Source organism: Bubalus kerabau, chromosome 1, assembly GCF_029407905.1.
Source record: "Bubalus kerabau isolate K-KA32 ecotype Philippines breed swamp buffalo chromosome 1, PCC_UOA_SB_1v2, whole genome shotgun sequence".
Classification (NCBI taxonomy): Eukaryota; Metazoa; Chordata; class Mammalia; order Artiodactyla; family Bovidae; genus Bubalus; species Bubalus kerabau.
The window spans coordinates 79605816-79623361 of record NC_073624.1 but is presented as its reverse complement, the minus strand read 5'-3'; the positions used below and the strand labels follow the sequence as shown (position 1 = coordinate 79623361).

The window sequence follows — 17546 nt, the reverse complement described above, 5'->3', positions numbered from 1 at the left end:
AGATTCCAAGGTCAGTGCTCAAAGAACAATGTAATGAGTTCAATTTTTTTTTTTACTGATTGTTTTGATTTTTACTTTTTATAATAATAAAAAAGGGTATAGTAAATTTTGCCTCATGCTGTACATATGTAAAAGGTCAGATATCATTGTATGAATTAAAAATATTTATTTAATCCCTCAAAAAGAACAAGAATGTTCTACCTAGTGAAATAGGTGCTTTCAAGTAGGGAAATCAATCATTTCTCATGCCAAAAAATATTCTCTACATTATAAGATTTTTATTCTTACTTCAGAGCAAAATTGATTTTTCATCTTCTTGGGTCTGGTGTCTTTCATACTTAACATATGTCTTTCCTTTGGGGAATTTTATTATAAATGGTCACAATACCTAGTCATTTCAGCTTGTAGATATTAGTAATACTGTATTTATGTCACCATTTAATTTTCCAAGAGCTTTGAATTTAATTCACAGTTTAAATTGGGTCAGGAAGATCCCCTGGAGAAGGAAATGGCAACCCACTCCAGTATTCTTGCCTGGAGAATACCATGGACAGAGGAGCCTGGTGGGCTGCAGTTTATGGGGTCGCAAAGAGTCTGACACGACTAAGTGACTTCACTTTCACTTTAAATTAGCATTCCATATCCTGTTTTGTTTTTAATTGCCTTCGCAATCCAGGATGGGGGTTTTGAAGGTAAAGAGATGGAGGGAAACAGCAAGCTATTCATTTAATATCATAACCCATGGAACTTAAAAATCATAGAATCTGGAGTTTCAGAGAACTGTGGAGGCCAGTCAATCTAAAGGAATTCTATTTCTTTATTTCCATGTTTTCCTTTGTTATTCAAATGAATTAAAACTTCTTTTTTTTTTTTCATCTTTATTAGAAATCTTCTTGAAAACCAAATATGTGGACAAATTTGATGAGCAAAATGAACTAAGAAAAATCAAGTTGGTGGTCATGGAGCTTAAGATCACCTTTACAATCAAGCACAGTTTATTAGATTTGTGATCCCTATGATTATAACACACGATGAACAGGTTGGCCTGAAGGTCTCAGACTCGAAACATTTCAGATTTGGAGAAGACTTCAGTGTTCAACTTCTTGCTTCTCACCAAGTTGAATTAGATGTATATACTGATAAAGACAGCTCTGAAAAAAACCTTGCTTATTTTTGACAGGACCAAGAAAAAAAATAAGATTGAGAAAGCTCTCAAAGAGCTGTTTGCCTTCATTCTGTACTAAGTTCTTATAATCTTTTGATGCATATTTTTCCGTTCCCATTTCAAGTACTTTGAGATAAGCAGCTGCCACCATTTCCCACTGAAACATAATTTCATAATCTAGTAGTTTCAGAAGTACATCTTCCTGGACTCCAAGCAAAAGGATCACTGTCTCTTTTTGTTCTCTTACTCCCATTTCCATTCTTTACTGGGTATGAAATGAGGGACCATGCTTGAAGTTTAGTGTTCTGCGTGGTCGCAATACTGCAAAAAGAGCAGCCATATGTGAGGGTTAGAGTCATGGTCACAATACTGGAAACTAGCTTTTCTGCCTAAATTCAGCTTCTAAAATCCATCATATTGCCCCAACTACCAGGAAAATAAATGCCTAGTTTCTGAGTTAGTCCAACACTCAACTTCTTGTATTTTTAGCTTGTATTTTCTTTTCACCTCTTGGTCATTAGGAACAGCAAGGCAAAAATTGAAAAATCTCAACAGAGTTGTTTATATTCTCTTGTTGAAATGAATGTGTAGCTCTGGTCCATAATATTTATACAAGTTTTCCTTTTTACTTAATTGTAATTAACATGCTGTTTATTGCATTCCTTTTACCTTTCCTTAAGAATTTGCTTTTTCCTTCAATTGTTTGCATCGGTATCTTTTGAATTTCCTCCTTCTTATTTATTTTTTGGCATAAATAAAAATTGGTGCTACAGTGGGAGCTTGATAAAGCTTTTTATTATGTTCCCTTTTGTCCAAGAGCAATCATGAGACATAAAAAAGGTCTAAACAGTTTGTCCAGAGTTATGTTACAAAAAAAGAGACAAAGTTTTTAATAAGACTTTGTGTTCGTAGTTTTCCGCATCAGTTTTTATTAAAGGGCCAGATTTCCTTCAGTTATTTCTGTTGATTCTGTTGATTTTTTTTCTCTAAATCCTTTAGACTTTTTTCCTGTCCCTTGATTTAAATTTTCTCTTAATTTCTTATATCTGTTTTGTCTTCTTTTTGAAATGTCTTTCTGATTCTGGCCTCATGTCTTACCATTTGGCTTATGGATCCTGTGGAACAGATGTACATTCTCTAGTTCAGTAAAGTGGTATTTTCTCTCTCCTCCAGACCATTAGTCAGGGATAGCTAGTTAAAAGGCTTCCCAGGTGGCTCAGTGCTAAGGAATCCACTTGCCAATGTAGGAGATACAAGAGACGCGGGTTCAGTCCTTGGGTCAGAAAGATCCTGTGGAGGAGAAGATGACAACCCACTCCAGTTCTCTTGCCTGGGAAATCCCATGGACAGAGGAGCCTGGCACTCTACTGACCATGGAGATGCAAAACAGCTGGACACAACTTAGGGACTCAGCACACAGCTGGGTAAAAACCTAATATTTGCGTATTTATAAAACACATCCTTTCTCCAGATTGTTCAGTAAATTTTGTTAAAAACATTGGTAACGTATTTGAGGGGGGAAAATCCTAGGTTATTCTCACCTTTACCACACTTCAAAATCAATTACAAATAGATTAAAAGATTAACTTTTTAAAAAGCAATCCAAACTCCCAGGAGAAGAATTTCTATGGATTTTAAATCAGTGCAAGAAAATACAAAAGAAAAGAGTAGCATCTTTTCCTCTTTAACTTGTTTTAATATTTAATTTATAAAATTTAATGTTGGACTAGATGTAAACATACTTATAAAAAATCCTTTGTAGTTTATGGTAACAATAAGCTATGTATATGCAGCAGATATGTCTGAGAAATAATTAATATCTTATATCATAGAAATCTGTAAGTACATTAATGCCAGAATATAAATTTAAGAAGAGCATGAACAGACAATTGTCCAAGGTAAGGACCAATAAATGAACAATAGTCATATGAAAATGTGTTTATCCTCATCTCTAGCCAAAGAAATAAAAATTAAAACAATGTCACTGTCCATACTGCCTATAAAATTGCAAAATTGAAACATCAGTTTAAATATTAGTGACATTTATGTGACTGAGTCATTTTAGTTTCTTTTTTTAAAACCCCTAAATTTTAAATTTTCTGCAATGAACATGTGTTACTTTTATAATAGAAAAATTAATACTTTAAAATAGATATCTATGCATATTTAATCTCTTCTCTCCAACCCAAGACATGACTAAGAAGTGTACATATTTTTAAGTTGATTCTACTGATTTTATTTCCTAATTCCTCTATATTTCAGTTGACCTAAATATTGTTTATTCCTCAAAAATAAGAATTAACCAAAGTGGAGATTTTTCCAAGCTCATGACATCCTCTGTCAGTATTTTATGGCCAGGATACAAAAGCCCTCATGATAAGGCCTGTGTTTTGTGGAAAGTGTTTTCTATAAGGTCAACAGCCTGTGCCAGTTAGACTCCATAATTAAACTTTGACACATGTCTGAGATGTTGAGGTAAAATGTTCTGGAACTGCTTAGGGTTCAGGGGAAACGGATTTGCCATAATAAAATGGAAAAAAGAAACAGGTTATCAAGAAGGATGTATTTTGCTTTAGTGACAAAGTATCAATTCTATCCACTGGTTTCAAAATGTTAAAGTTAACCTCAGCAAAACAATTTTTGAGTTTTTGTGGTGATCTCTTAAAATGAATCCCTTAAAGAAGTATTAGAAGGTGAGAGTTATATAGAACTTTATTCATTATGACCCAAATTAAACACTGGCCAAGCATCTCTTTTTATGAGCAGTTTACTTAAACTATCTGATTAACCCTTATAATAATCCTCTGAAGTTGGTACACTGAATTGTTTATTTCACAAAACAGAAGGAAATTGAGATGTACAAAGTCTAGCCAGACCAAAAGTCCACCAGAAGCTCATGGGAGACGCAGGATTTGAGCCCAGACAAGCATGACTGTAAAGATTGAATTTGTGACTTGAAAATTATACTGTTTCCACATTATACTTCAATAATCCTGTCTTTGGGCTTCCCCCAGTGGTTCAGTAGTAAAGAATCCACCAGCAATGCAAGAGCCGTAGGAGATGTGGGTTTGATCCCCGGGTCAAGAAGATCCCCTGGAGGAAGGCAAGGCAACCCACTCCAGTATTTTTGCCTGGAGAATCCCATGGACAGAGGAGTCTGGCTGGCTACAGTCCATAAGGTTGCAAAGAGTCGAACACCACTAAAGCGACTTAGCAGCACCAATCCTAACTTTACTACCAACAACTGACCCCAACTCTACATAGGGCACTGCACAGACTAGCATAAAGTGCCCGCCTTACCTTGCTTTTGTGTGGCAAAGCAGAAAGAGCTTGGGTTCTATGTTCTAACGTGGGTTGAATCCTTAGTCTGCTATTGTGTTCCTATTAGTTATTTCTTCGCCTATGAAACGAGGGAAAATAAGACCTCAGAGAGCTGCTCTGAAAGTTGAGATATCATATGTGAAAGTGCTTAGAACAGTGCTTGGCAAGTAGTAGATGTTTAATAAATAGTATTTGTTTCCTTTCTTCCTTCCCTTGCCAAACAAAAGTCATTCTTCCTGACCAAGTCAGTTTGTATGAAAATGCTTTCTTGGCTCTCAATTTATCACAGAATCCTTACAAAAAAAATTTTTTATTTATTTTTAATAGAAGGATGATTGGTTTACAATATTGTGTTGGTTTCTGCCATACATCAACATGAATCAGCTGTAGTATACAAATTTTACACAGTAGATCAAAAGCACCTAAAACAAGGATCCCAAAGACTTTTAATCCTCCAGGTTTAGGCAGAGTATGCTGCGAGAAGACAAAATAGAAGCTGATATAACTCAATGCTCTGAATTCTCTCTTTTCTGGATTCAGGCAGTCTTGTTATACACTTGTTTCTATGACTCTTGCTTCTGTTTCAGCTCTCCTACATGACCCTGCCCCCCAGTTCCAAAATACATCTTACACAACAGAACTCTAGCTCAGACTGCTGATATATGATTTCTCAAAGATGCCTTATCATTTCCTGCTCCCACACTTTTGTTTTCCTGCCAGACTCTGTCTCTGAAATAACTGTCTACTCAAAATTTATCTTTTATCTTTAAGACCAAGCTCAATTCATTCTCGTTCATACATCTGCTCTGATCACTCTTGATGGAAGAGACCTTGCTTTCTACTAAACCATCATCTAATAGCACTGAGTGTTCCTCAGTTGGCAGGTTGCAGATACTTCTGTGTTTTAGTGCTGAAAATGGACTGAACAGAATAGTGGTTTTAAATGGCGTCTGATCAGAAGTCCCTTAAGCCACCTCTCCCAGCTCCTTACTCAACTATCTGTGTAACCAGCAAAGCCAAATTCTTACCAATACAGTAAAATCTAAGGCCAATAGGCAAACTATTATCAGAATTAGGAATTTCTGCAATTTAAAGGCCAAAAGAACTGGACTGAGAAACTTTAAAAACCACTTTCCCACTAGAAATAGATTAAAATTCTTGGCCTGAATGTAGAACCACCCTTTGCTCCTCCTCAACTACTTATCTCCTACTCAGAAACACAGGAGCTCTGTCAGTCACCACTGCCAGGCACCAAAAGGAAAACCTGGTGGGAGCACCATCCCTCTTCTCAGGTAGGTGATTATTTTATGGGGTGGCCTTTATGCTATCCCCTAATCCCTAATACAATGATTCAAAAGAGTTAAAAATAATAACAGGAACTACAAAAGTTTTTTAGGAACATGCTTTAAAAAGGCAGGTAGTCAATATTAAATTTTGAAGTCGGATGTGGGGGTTAGGGCAGTGTGAATTGGATCAGTTCAGTTCAGTCTCTCAGTCGTGTCCAACTCTTTGTGACCCCATGGACTACAGCACACCAGGCTTCCCTGTCAATCACCAACTCCCAGAGCTTGTTGAAACTCATGTCTATTGAGTCAGTGATGCCATCCAACCACCTCATCCTCTGTTGTCTCCTTCTCCTTTCAGTTATAACATAAACATATACTAGGGATGTGATGTAAAATATGATGACTGTTAACACTGGTCTATGGTATATTTGAGGGCTTCCCTGGTGGCTCAGAGGTTAAAGCGTCTGCCTCCGATGCGGGAGGCCTGGGTTCAATACCTGGGTGGGGAAGATCCCCTGGAGAAGGAAATGGTAACCCATTCCAGTATTCTTGCCTGGAGAATCCCATGAACAGAGAAGCCTGGTAGGCTACAGTCCACGGAGTCGCAAGGAGTTGGACACGACTGAGCGACTTCACTTCACTTTTCACTATGATATATTTGAAAGCTTTTAAGAGAGTAGATCCAAGAGTTCCCATCACCAGGAAAAAACTTTTTTTGGTGTCCATTCGAGATAATGGATGTTAACTAAGCTTATTATTAATCATTTTCTAATATATGTAAGTCAAATCATTATGCAATATGCCTTAAACTTATATTAATACAATGTTATGAGAAGGGGACGACAGGGGATGAGATGATTGGATGGCATCACCAATTCAATGGACACGGGTTTGGGTGGACTCCAGGAGTTGGTGATGGACAGGGAGGCCTGGCATGCTGCGGTTCATGGGGTCGCAAAGAGTTGGACACGACTGAGCGACTGAACTGAGGTGAACTGATGTATCAATTGTGTCTCAATAAAACTGGGGGAAAAAGTCAGATGTGAGGCTAGACATAAAATTAATGAGAAATTATTTATTTAATGTTGATAAACTTACAGTGAAACTATATTTATGAATCTCCTCAAACAACATGGGGTTCCCTGGTGGCTCAGAGGTTAAAGCGTCTGCCTCCAATGCGGGAGACCTGGGTTCGATCCCTGGGTTGGGAAGATCTCCTGGAGAAGGAAATGGTAACCCACTCCAGTATCCTTGCCCGGAGAATCCCATGGACAGAGAAGCCTGGTACGCTACAGTCCACAGGGTCACAAAGAGTTGGAAATGACTGAATGACTTCACTTCACTTCAAACAACATAATAGCTGAAACATATAAAGTAAAAATTATTAGAAATATAACAAGAAATAACAAACACAATTCTGTGAAAGACTCACTATCTATTTCAGGCTATGAGAAATCCAGTAGGAAAAAAGTAAGAAAAAAAAATAGATTGAAATAGTATTTTTAATAATATATCGGAATATAATATATAATGTGATCAGACCAGATCGGTCGATCAGTTGTGTCCGACTCTTTGTGACCCCATGAATCGCAGCATGCCAGGCCTCCCTGTCTATCACCAACTCCCAGAGTTCACTGAGACTCACGTCCATCGAGTCAGTGATGCCATCCAGCCATCTCATCCTCTGTCGTCCCCTTCTCCTCCTGCCCCCAATCCCTCCCAGCATCAGAGTCTTTTCCAATGAGTCAACTCTTCGCATGAGGTGGCCAAAGTATTGGAGTTTCAGCTTCAGCATCATTCCTTCCAAAGAAATCCCAGGGCTGATCTCCTTCAGAATGGACTGGTTGGATCTCCTTGCAGTCCAAGGGACTCTCAAGAGTCTTCTCCAATACCACAGTTCAAAAGCATCAATTCTTCGGCACTCAGCCTTCTTCACATGTGATAGATATGTATATATGTACATATATATGATATATAGACATATTTATCAATAGATTCATGGATAGTAGCCAAAACAGCTGCCAGCAAAAGCATGTATGAAATATTTAGAAAATTTTATTATAGTTTTTGTCTCAAAGAAAACATCAAGAAATTCCAATAATTAGAAATCTAGTCCATCCTGATTTCTATGTACATTTCATGTACTAGATATTAATAAGGAAAATGAGTGGGCAAACAGCTAAATTACCCTCAAGTTGAAGCAAGAATTAAAGCTACAACTACCAACCATTTAGAAATTAATGAAAATGACAGCATTATATATCAAAATGTAGAATGACACCAAAGCTGCAACTGGAAGCAGATTCGTAAGAGGAAAGAACGGATATATTTTTTGTTTAATGAATTTTTTGTTGTGTTCTAATAATTTTCTATTTCTTAAAATTAAGCCCTAACCACTTCAGTGTTTCTTGATGTAGTACTTCATACATGTTAAACACCATTTAAAGGAATTAATATGCTAGACTGAGCCAGACTTGCCTGTGAGTGTCCAGGAGTCGCTGACAGAGGCATGGGTCAACAGTGGCCTACTGCGGGGTCAGGGGCACTGAATACAGTGGTATGACTGAACAACTGAACTGAACCTAAACTGAGCTATCTGCTTGTATTCTCTTTGCTTGGGTTTATTTGGGCTCGTATATGCCAGCTTTCCATTTTCCTGGGACAATAACCACTTGGCACCAAATTTGATCACCTGACACACACCTCAGTCCCCTTTAAATTTAAAAATTCTTTAAATACACTCTCTGACCTTGACCCTCAGTCAGTTCAGTTGGTCATTCATGTCTGACTCTTTGTGATCCTGTGGACTGCAGCATGCAAGCCTTCCCTGTCCATCACCAGTCCTCAGAACTTGCTCATACTTATGTCCATCAAGTCGGTGATGCCATCCAACCATCTCATCCTCTGTCGTCCCCTTCTCCTCCTGCCCTCAATCTTTCCCAGTCTCAGGGTCTTTTCCAAAGACTCAGTTCTTCACATCAGGAGGCCAAAGTATTGGACCTTCAGCTTCAGCATCAGTCCTTGCAATGAATATTCAGGATTAATTTCCTTTAGGATTGACTGGTTTGATCTCCTTGCAGTGCAAGGGACTCTCAAGAGTCACCTCCAACAACACAGTTCAGAAGCATCACTTCTTCGGTGCTCAGCTTTCTTTATTGTCCACCTCTCACATCCATACATGACTACTGGAAAAACCATAGCTTGGACTAGATGGACCTTTGTCGGGAAAGTAATGTCTTTGCTTTTTAATATGCTGTCTAGATTGGTCATAACTTTTATTCCAAAGAGCAGACGCCCTTTAATTTCATGGCTGCAGTCACCATCTGCAGGGATTTTGGAGCCCAAGAAAATAAAGTCTGTCATTGTTTCCATTGTTTCCCCATCTATTTGCCATGAAGTGACGGGACAGATGCCATGATCTTCATTTTTTGAATGTTGAGCTTTAAGTCAGCTTTTTCAGTCTCTTTCACCTTCATCAAGAGGCTCTTTAGTTTCTCTTCACTTCCTGCCATAAGGGTGGTGTCATCTGCATATCTGAGGTTATTGATATTTCTCTCAGCAATCTTAATTCCAGCCTTCGCTTCATCCAGCCCAGCATTTCGCATGATGTAGTCTACATATAAGTTAAATAAGCAGGGTGACAATATACAGCCTTGACAATATACCTCCTTTTCCAATTTGGAACCAGACCATTGTTCCGTGTTCTAACTGTTGCTTGTTGACCTGCATACAGATTTCTCAGGAGGCAGGTAAGGTGGTCTAGTATTTGCATCTCCTTAAGAATTTTCCACAGTTTGTTGTGATACACACAGTCAAAGGCTTTGGCATAGTCAATAAAGTGGAAATAGATGTTTTTCTGGAATTTTCTTGTTTCTTCTATGTTCCAACAGATATTGGCAATTTGATCTCTGGTCCCTCTGCCTTTTCTAAATCCATCTGGAAGTTCTCGGTTCACGTATTGCTAAAGCCTGGCTTGGAGAATTTTGAGCATTACTTTGTCAGTGTCTGAGATAAGTGCAATTGTGTAGTAGTTTGAACATTCTTTGGCATTGCCTTTCTTTAGGATTGGAAAGAAAACTGACCTTTTCCAGTCCTGTGGCCACTGTTGAGTTTTCCAAATTTGCTGGCATATTGAGTGCAGCATTTCAATGTGCCCTTTGACCCTCAACACATGCTATTTGATAGTTACTCCTTGATTCCATACAGCTAATGTTATTAGTAAGAGGCACTCACACCTTCTGTTCAGGACACAGGGAGCCTTTATATGTTGGAAGAACCACACCTTGCCTCCCAACAAGAGGGAAATCACAGAGAGAGGTTCAATTGTAATTTAGCATAAGGGTCTGTGGTCTTCCTGTTGTAAGTTTATCACAGGATTAAATACATACATATGCAAGTACATACATATAAGCATAGATACATATAGGACAAAACATATACATATGTATACAGAATGAAAAAGTTATCTTTTAGGAATTTACCAGAAACCATAAAAAAAAATACATTTTGAACTTTTAAATTCTATTTCAATGGCAATCATTTGAACTAAAATAAAAAGAATTTTTTCTCCTCTGAGCTTCCTGTGTTTAGTAAAATCATAAAGTATAGTATATTGATGTCAAAAATATTAGCTAGGGTGGGTACAGAATTTTTATACTGGACTCTCAGATACCAGATAAAGTAGGTTTGTGTTACATCTTATTCCTCAATTCAAATGCTATGTCTACTTTTCCTACATTTTTCACTTAATTTATTAGCCATCTTATTCATTTATTAGCCATCTTATTATTTCCATAGCAGCTATATCCCTTAATAAACTATAGTTCATTTTCTCAGTTCACAGTGGTTTCTCCAACAACAAAACTGTCCATTTGCTGTAGAGAAACTACAGTAATTGCTATCATCAATTATGGTTCCCTAAAAGAAGGTCCTTATTTCTATCATAGTTCTCGTTGAATTATGTGTACATACAGGAAGACAAACTGATCTGCTGAAAACAATCCATACAGTGTTTAAGCCTAATAGCATTTTCCTCCAACGTAGGCGAGGGTCCAACGTATCTCTTACATTGGACATGAGTAGCTTGGGCAATGTTGAACCCTTTGTGGCCATACCAACCCCACGGGAGAAGGTAGCCATGGAGTACCTACAATCAGCCAGCCGAATTCTCACAAGGTCGCAGCTGAGGGACGTCGTGGCAAGTTCACATTTACTCCAAAGTGAATTCATGGTAAGCCTGCTGTTTGTTATTCACTCTTCAGGAGGCATTTTGATATTCTAGCCACTAGAGGCACATTCTAAAATGACACTGTCAGCTCATAGTAAAATGGTTACAGTTCTAAAGGTTAAGTGCAAAGATTTCAGGTCCACCCTGCATCTCATCAACTATTGGTGCGTGTTCAAACTAGGACGTGATACCTAAATTAAGGCAGAGGGTATAGAAGCTGGCCAGGCAAAGAAGTGGCAAGAAGGAGCTGACCATTCCAGGATGACAGAGCAGGCTTGCTTGTCACTATTCAGGGAATTAAATTGTTCAATTTGACAGGAGCATTAAAATTAAGGTGGAAAGTAACAAAAATTGAGCCTCAGATATAAAACAAATCTAAGACTTAATATGTCACTAAAGGTTTGGATTTATCTTGTGTTTAAAAAAGATTACTATCCAGTTAGGGAGTTTGGGATCGAGAGGTACACACTGCTGTATTTTAATGGAGAACCTTGGGGCTGGTGCACTGGGACGACCCAGAGAGATGTTACAGGGAGGGTGGAGGGAGGGGGGTTCAGGATGGGGAACACGCATATACCTGTGGCGGATTCATGTTGATGTATGGCAAAACCAATACAATATTGTAAAGTAATTAACCTCCAATTAAAATAAATAAATTTATATTTAAAAAAATAAATGGAGAACCAACAAGGACCTACTGTATAGCACAGGGAACTCTGCTCCATGTTATGTGGCAGCCTGGATGAGAGGGAGCTTAGGGGAAAATGGGTACATGTATATGTATGGCTGAGTCCCTTTGCTGTCCTCCTGAAACTATCACAACATTGTTAATAGGCTAAACTCCAATATAAAATAAAAAGTTTTAAAAAATTACTATTGGCAGTAGAGTCTGCATTAGAAAGAGGTATTTTGGAGACTCTAGAGATTATCCTGTGAAGCTGTGATTAGTCAAAACTAAAGAAGTAGCAGTGAAAATTGGAAGGGTCTATAGGAGTCTACAAGAAGTGGCCTTAATGAGGTAAGTCCACCAAGAAAAAGGGAGGTTAGGAACAACACCCCCATTTTTAGACTTAGCAACAGTGTGCAAATAGTGCCTTTTAATGAAATAAGAAACACAAAAGGAAGACTAAATGTAGGCTAAAAATAATGGTGAGTTTCATTCAGCTAAAAATGATGATGACCCATCGTTGTTGCTGGTGATAACTTAATACATAAAACACATTTTATCCAGAGAGCATGGAGACACATTAGACCTTCTTAAGTCATCCAACTGTTTCCCAAGGGGAATATCCATTTTATAGAACCACTTGCATCTTAAAGCAGTTGTACATTTTAAGCCATATCCGTTGGGTATAATAAATTGAACGCTCCAAGGTGTTAGTCAGGTGTTTGCAACCACCCTTTCCTGAGCCAGCCATAGGTTTGATCTATTACTTTCATCACCTGTTAAGTGTCCAAAGTAAAGTACTAAGCATGCAGTTTTAAAATTAGACTTTGTAGCATGTATTCTCTTTATGTATGAAAAAAATGAAACCTGGGGGGATAAACAAGCCAATCAATGGTCATATAAGTGGCCAAAGGTATGTTTCTCAAACTGCAGATAGCTCTTTGTTCAATGAGACAAGCCTTTAACATGGACTACTTCCCTGAAAGGGAAGATGAGGTCAGCAAGGAATAGAGAGAGAATGCTGGAAGATGATAAATTGTGTGTGTCAGAAAACAAGAAAGAATAGGAGGAATAGAGCTAATCACAGCTTTGCCAAAACAGACTAACCTGTTTGAAATTACTAAGCATGAACAAGTGGTTTCTATTGAACAGTCAACAGTTTTGCTTACTTTGGTAACTTGAAACTGTGAACTTATTTAGTTGGAGCAAAGAACAAGAATAAATTATAAATATCTAAAATAATCCAGGTTTCAGAAATGATGTTTTTAAAGTAAGCTACTCCTCTCTATGGACCGAGTCTTAAATTCATAGTATAGTCAGGCTTTTCTTGAATTTTCAGATCGCCTGAAAACAAGGACAATTTAAATACATTTGTAGATAAGTTCTTTCATTTCAATGAATACTAGGCTGTCAAGTTTTATTTTCTTTTGAGAAAGTGTAGGTAACAAAAATATTATTTTATGTGATCCAGGGATAAAAGGTATTTTAATTCATATTTATCTAAGCAATCCTTTGCAGAATTTTAAGTTAGAGAACATACCATTTTGTATAATCAACTCCTTAAATATTTGTTTAGAACCTTTTGAAAACTTTGGCTTACTGTTTCCTTTGTTCCAGTCAGCATCAGATGCTCACCTTTTAGGTCTAACATATAGAGTCACTCCTGCTCTAATTGTTCCCTCCTCCATCATTTGGCATATATTCTGACTTAATAAATATATTTGTATTCTTGTTAATTGCTAGAAGACAGTGTCTAAATGCCCTTCACTACAAATATTGCACTTACAAACAGAAATGGGACAGTAAAATTAAAAACCATTTCTTAATACAAAAATGCATCATATCATTATTACTTAAATCAACAAAAATGCCCTTTATATTTACCATTTGAGGAGAAGTTTTTCATAATCCTAAAAGAGTCACAATTAATGTTAAGACAGAATCTATCATAATAAAAAAATTTAGTATTAAATCTACAGATTGGAAGAAATCTAAATACACTGTTGAAAAAATTTTCAGCCACCTATTTAAAAATTCCCAGCAATTATGTCAGAACAGGATTCTTAAAACCTAACCAAACTTTTCTATGTCTCTTTAAAAACTACATATCGAATAATACTATCTAACACACAAAGCCATTTCTTAGAGTCAGCTTGTCAGGGTGCAGCTGATGTGTTTAGGAAAGGAAGGGTGTTGGCAAATCAGAGGTGTTAGTCTGTTTTTTTATAAATGACTTTGAAGTCCAATAGAGCTCTGGATCAGATGGCCCCCCGTGAAGATTTTCTTTGTGGCAGCATTAGATACAGTATTTGATATCACTTATTTTTGCAGGAAATACCAATGAACTTTGTGGATCCCAAAGAAATTGACATCCCACGTCATGGAACCAAAAATCGCTATAAGACCATTTTGCCAAGTAAGTTTCTTGAATTAAGTAGTTTGTGTTGTACCCCTCCCTCAACATTTCCCATCCTCACAATTTCCATATACACACCAAATTTGGAATTGCAAACACAGCTCAAGACTAATAATCATTAAAATGGAATTCCCTGGAGGTGGAGTGGTTAGGAGTCAGGGCTTTCACTGCTAAGGCCAGGTTTAATCCCTGGTCGGGGAACTAAGATCCTGCAAGTGGTGCAGCCAAAAAAAGAAAAAAACTAATAATCATTAGAATGGGCTAAGGTTAATAATTTTATCTTGTATTACTCTTTTTACAATGGTTTTCTCACAATTCCAGTAGACACATGGTTCTAAACTTTACATTATGGTCAATTAATTTTCACAAAGGGTGTCAAATAATTCAGGGGAAAAGAATAGTCTTTTCAATAAATGATGCTGAGACAACTGGATAGCCACCTGCAAAAAATAAAATGCCTCACACAACACACAAAAATTAATTCAAAATAAGATCAAAATGGATATTCTAAATGTAAGAACCAAAACTATAAAACTTTTCACATAAAACAGATGTAAATCCTCATGACCTTGAATTCGTCAATGGTTTCTTAGATATGACACCAAAAGTATAAGCAACAAAAGGAAAAAATAAATTGAACTTGATCAAAATTAAAAAGTTTTGTGCTTCTAAGGGTACCATCAAAAAACTAAAAAGACAACACTGACACAAAATGGCAGGAAAATCTATAAATTATACACTTAATAAAGGATTTGTATCTATAATAAATAAAGAACTATTAGAACTCAATTATAAAAAGACTAATAACTCAATTTTAAAATGAGCAAAGGACTTGAATAGACATTTTTCCATAAAAGATATACAAATAGCCAACAAACATATGAAAAGATGCTCAACACCATTAGGCATCAGGGAGATCAAAACCATGGTGAGATACTACTTCATATCCACATGATTATAATTTTTAAAAAAACAGTAGAAAGAGTTGGCAAGGATGTAGAGAAATTGGAAACTTCATACTTTGATAGTAGGTACAGCTACTGAAGAACAGCCTGGTAATTACTCAAAAAGTAAAACCTAAAGTTACTATATGATTCAGATATGTTACTCCTAGGTATATATGTAAGAAAAATAAAAACGTGTGTCCACACAAAAGCTGTACACAAATGTTTGTAACAGTATTAGTCATAATAGCTCGAAGGGTAGAAACAACCAAAATATTCATCACCTAATGAGTGGATAAATAAAATGTTGTATATTCACATAATATAGTATTATTCAGCAATAAAAAGCAATGAGGTACTGATGCATGCTACGACTTGGATGAGCCCTGAACACATATGCTAAGTGAGAGAAGCCAGCAGAGCCTCATATTGCATGAGGCCATTCATATGCAGTGTCCAGTTAGGCAAATCTGTAGAGATAGAAACTATAGTTGCTGTCAAGTGTTGGGAGGCATGAGAAAAGAAAAGAAAAGGGTATTGAGTTTGTTTGGGAGATAATGAAAATGTTGCCCTTGCTAGAAATATTTATCTCGCATCCTTACAGAAGAGTCTATAGGGCTGCCTACAGAGCCAAACTGTTGGGGCTCATATCCAGCTGCAGCGCTTACTCTATGGCCTTGGGTAAATTCCATAACTTCATCTGTGAGATAAAAGTAGTAATATCCACCTCACAGGGCTGTTGTAAAGCCCAGTGCTTTGCACATGATAAAATGCTCAGTGTTACTCTCATAACTCAGAAAGATATTATTGTTCCTTTCTTACAGAGGAGGAAAACTGAGATTTGTAGTTATTAAAGAAGCAAGATTCAAACCCAAACGCATCTGCCCACATGCCTTTCATCACTGATGGTTGTACAACTTTGTGAATTAAACAAATAAAAATAAACTCTGTGATGGTACACCTCACACAAGTGAATTGTATGGTATATGAATTATGTCTCAAAAAAATGCTTTTACAGAAAGACTTCATTATGCATAGCAATCACCTGAGTCCTTGTTAAAAATGTGGCATCCTGTGCTCCACCCTGGGGATTCTGTTTAAATGGGTTCTGTTGGGCCCAGGAATCTGTACTTCTACCAAACAGGTGATTCTGATGTAGGTGATACCAGGACCACACTTTGAGAAACACTGCTTAGACTATTTTAAAATTAAATTTAACTCTGTGGAATTTCGGAGAAGGCAATGGCAACCCATTCCAGTACTCTTGCCTGGAAAATCCCATGGACGGAGGAGCGGTTAGGCTGCAGCCCATTGGGTTGCTAAATCAGACACTGCTGAGCGACTTCACTTTCACTTTTCACTTTCATGCATTGGAGAAGGAAATGGCAACCCACTCCAGTGTTCTTGCCTGGAGAATCCCAGGGACGGAGGAGCCTGGTGGGCTGCCATCTATGGGGTCGCACAGAGTCGGACACGACTGAAGTGACTTAGCAACAACAACAACTGTGAAATTTATCGATGTCAAGCAGTGAGCTAAATGCCAGGAACCAGGAAAGAATAAGGAAAATCATATAATATCAAAGAGGTCATGGACCAGAGAAGATACCTGTAAATGAGTAATTATGTCCAATGTAAGAGTCCATGCGGTTGCAAAGGACATGACTTAGCAACTAAACAACAACAACAGCCAGAATAGAAATGTTGCCCAAGTGCTGTAGGAGGACGGAGTAATTAATTCTGCCTAGAAAGACAAAATTACTTTGGAGAGGAAGCAATATTGTCAATAACTAAACAAACAGATGGAGTTGGGATCTTGACAAAACCCCTAGACATCTCAGGGCAATAACTCTGGAAAGATGGAGCCCTAAAGGTTTCTTTCAAAGTATTAACATTGAAATAGTAGAGTCTTCATAATTCAGTTAATTATTTCATTCATAAACCTCCAAATTCTCCATATTTATGCTAATAGAGCAAGAATTACCATTAATAGTGTTCATGGAATTCCCCTTCTGTTAGAGTTGGAAACACATTGTAATAGTTACTTCACAGGAACATATTTTTAACTGGTCTTTATAGTTAAACCTGTTTACCTAAGATACAGTTATTGTTGAAAGATATTTTGTAACTATAATTGGCTGAAGGGAATGAAAGTGCTGTGTGTTACATCTGGTATCTCTCTCTCAGGCTTTTTCATCTCAAATTTACCAAACATAAGTAAGTAGGGCATAAACATGCATTGCAATTATTATACTTAACCACCTAATCTCAGAAGGACTTGGAAATTATTAGGACTGTTTTAAAGTTCAGCCTTCTCTGTTTCCTGCCCAGATGCTATCAGACAACTGCTTCATAGTCCTGTGTCAGCTTTTCCATTCCCAGAACTGGGTGGGTCACTTGAACCAGGGCACCTGTGCTGACAAATGATGTTGCAAATGACGGATTTTCTGTTGAAAATGTCTGTAGCCTGAATACCCCACCCAACCCCCTGTCGTGCAAGATATAATCTAGTAAATATAGCAT

The 17546-nt window shown here is 37.3% G+C and overlaps 1 protein-coding gene across 1 annotated transcript in view; it reads left to right on the top strand.

Moving 5' to 3' along the window:
- PTPRR (protein tyrosine phosphatase receptor type R) overlaps positions 1 to 17546 on the top strand; it is a 277193-nt gene that overhangs the window by 213522 nt on the left and 46125 nt on the right. Inside the window, exons 7-8 of the mRNA XM_055580529.1 lie at positions 10816 to 11002; positions 13998 to 14082. Of these exons, the coding sequence (XP_055436504.1) occupies positions 10816 to 11002; positions 13998 to 14082 (272 nt within the window). The remainder of the gene's footprint in view (positions 1 to 10815; positions 11003 to 13997; positions 14083 to 17546) is intronic.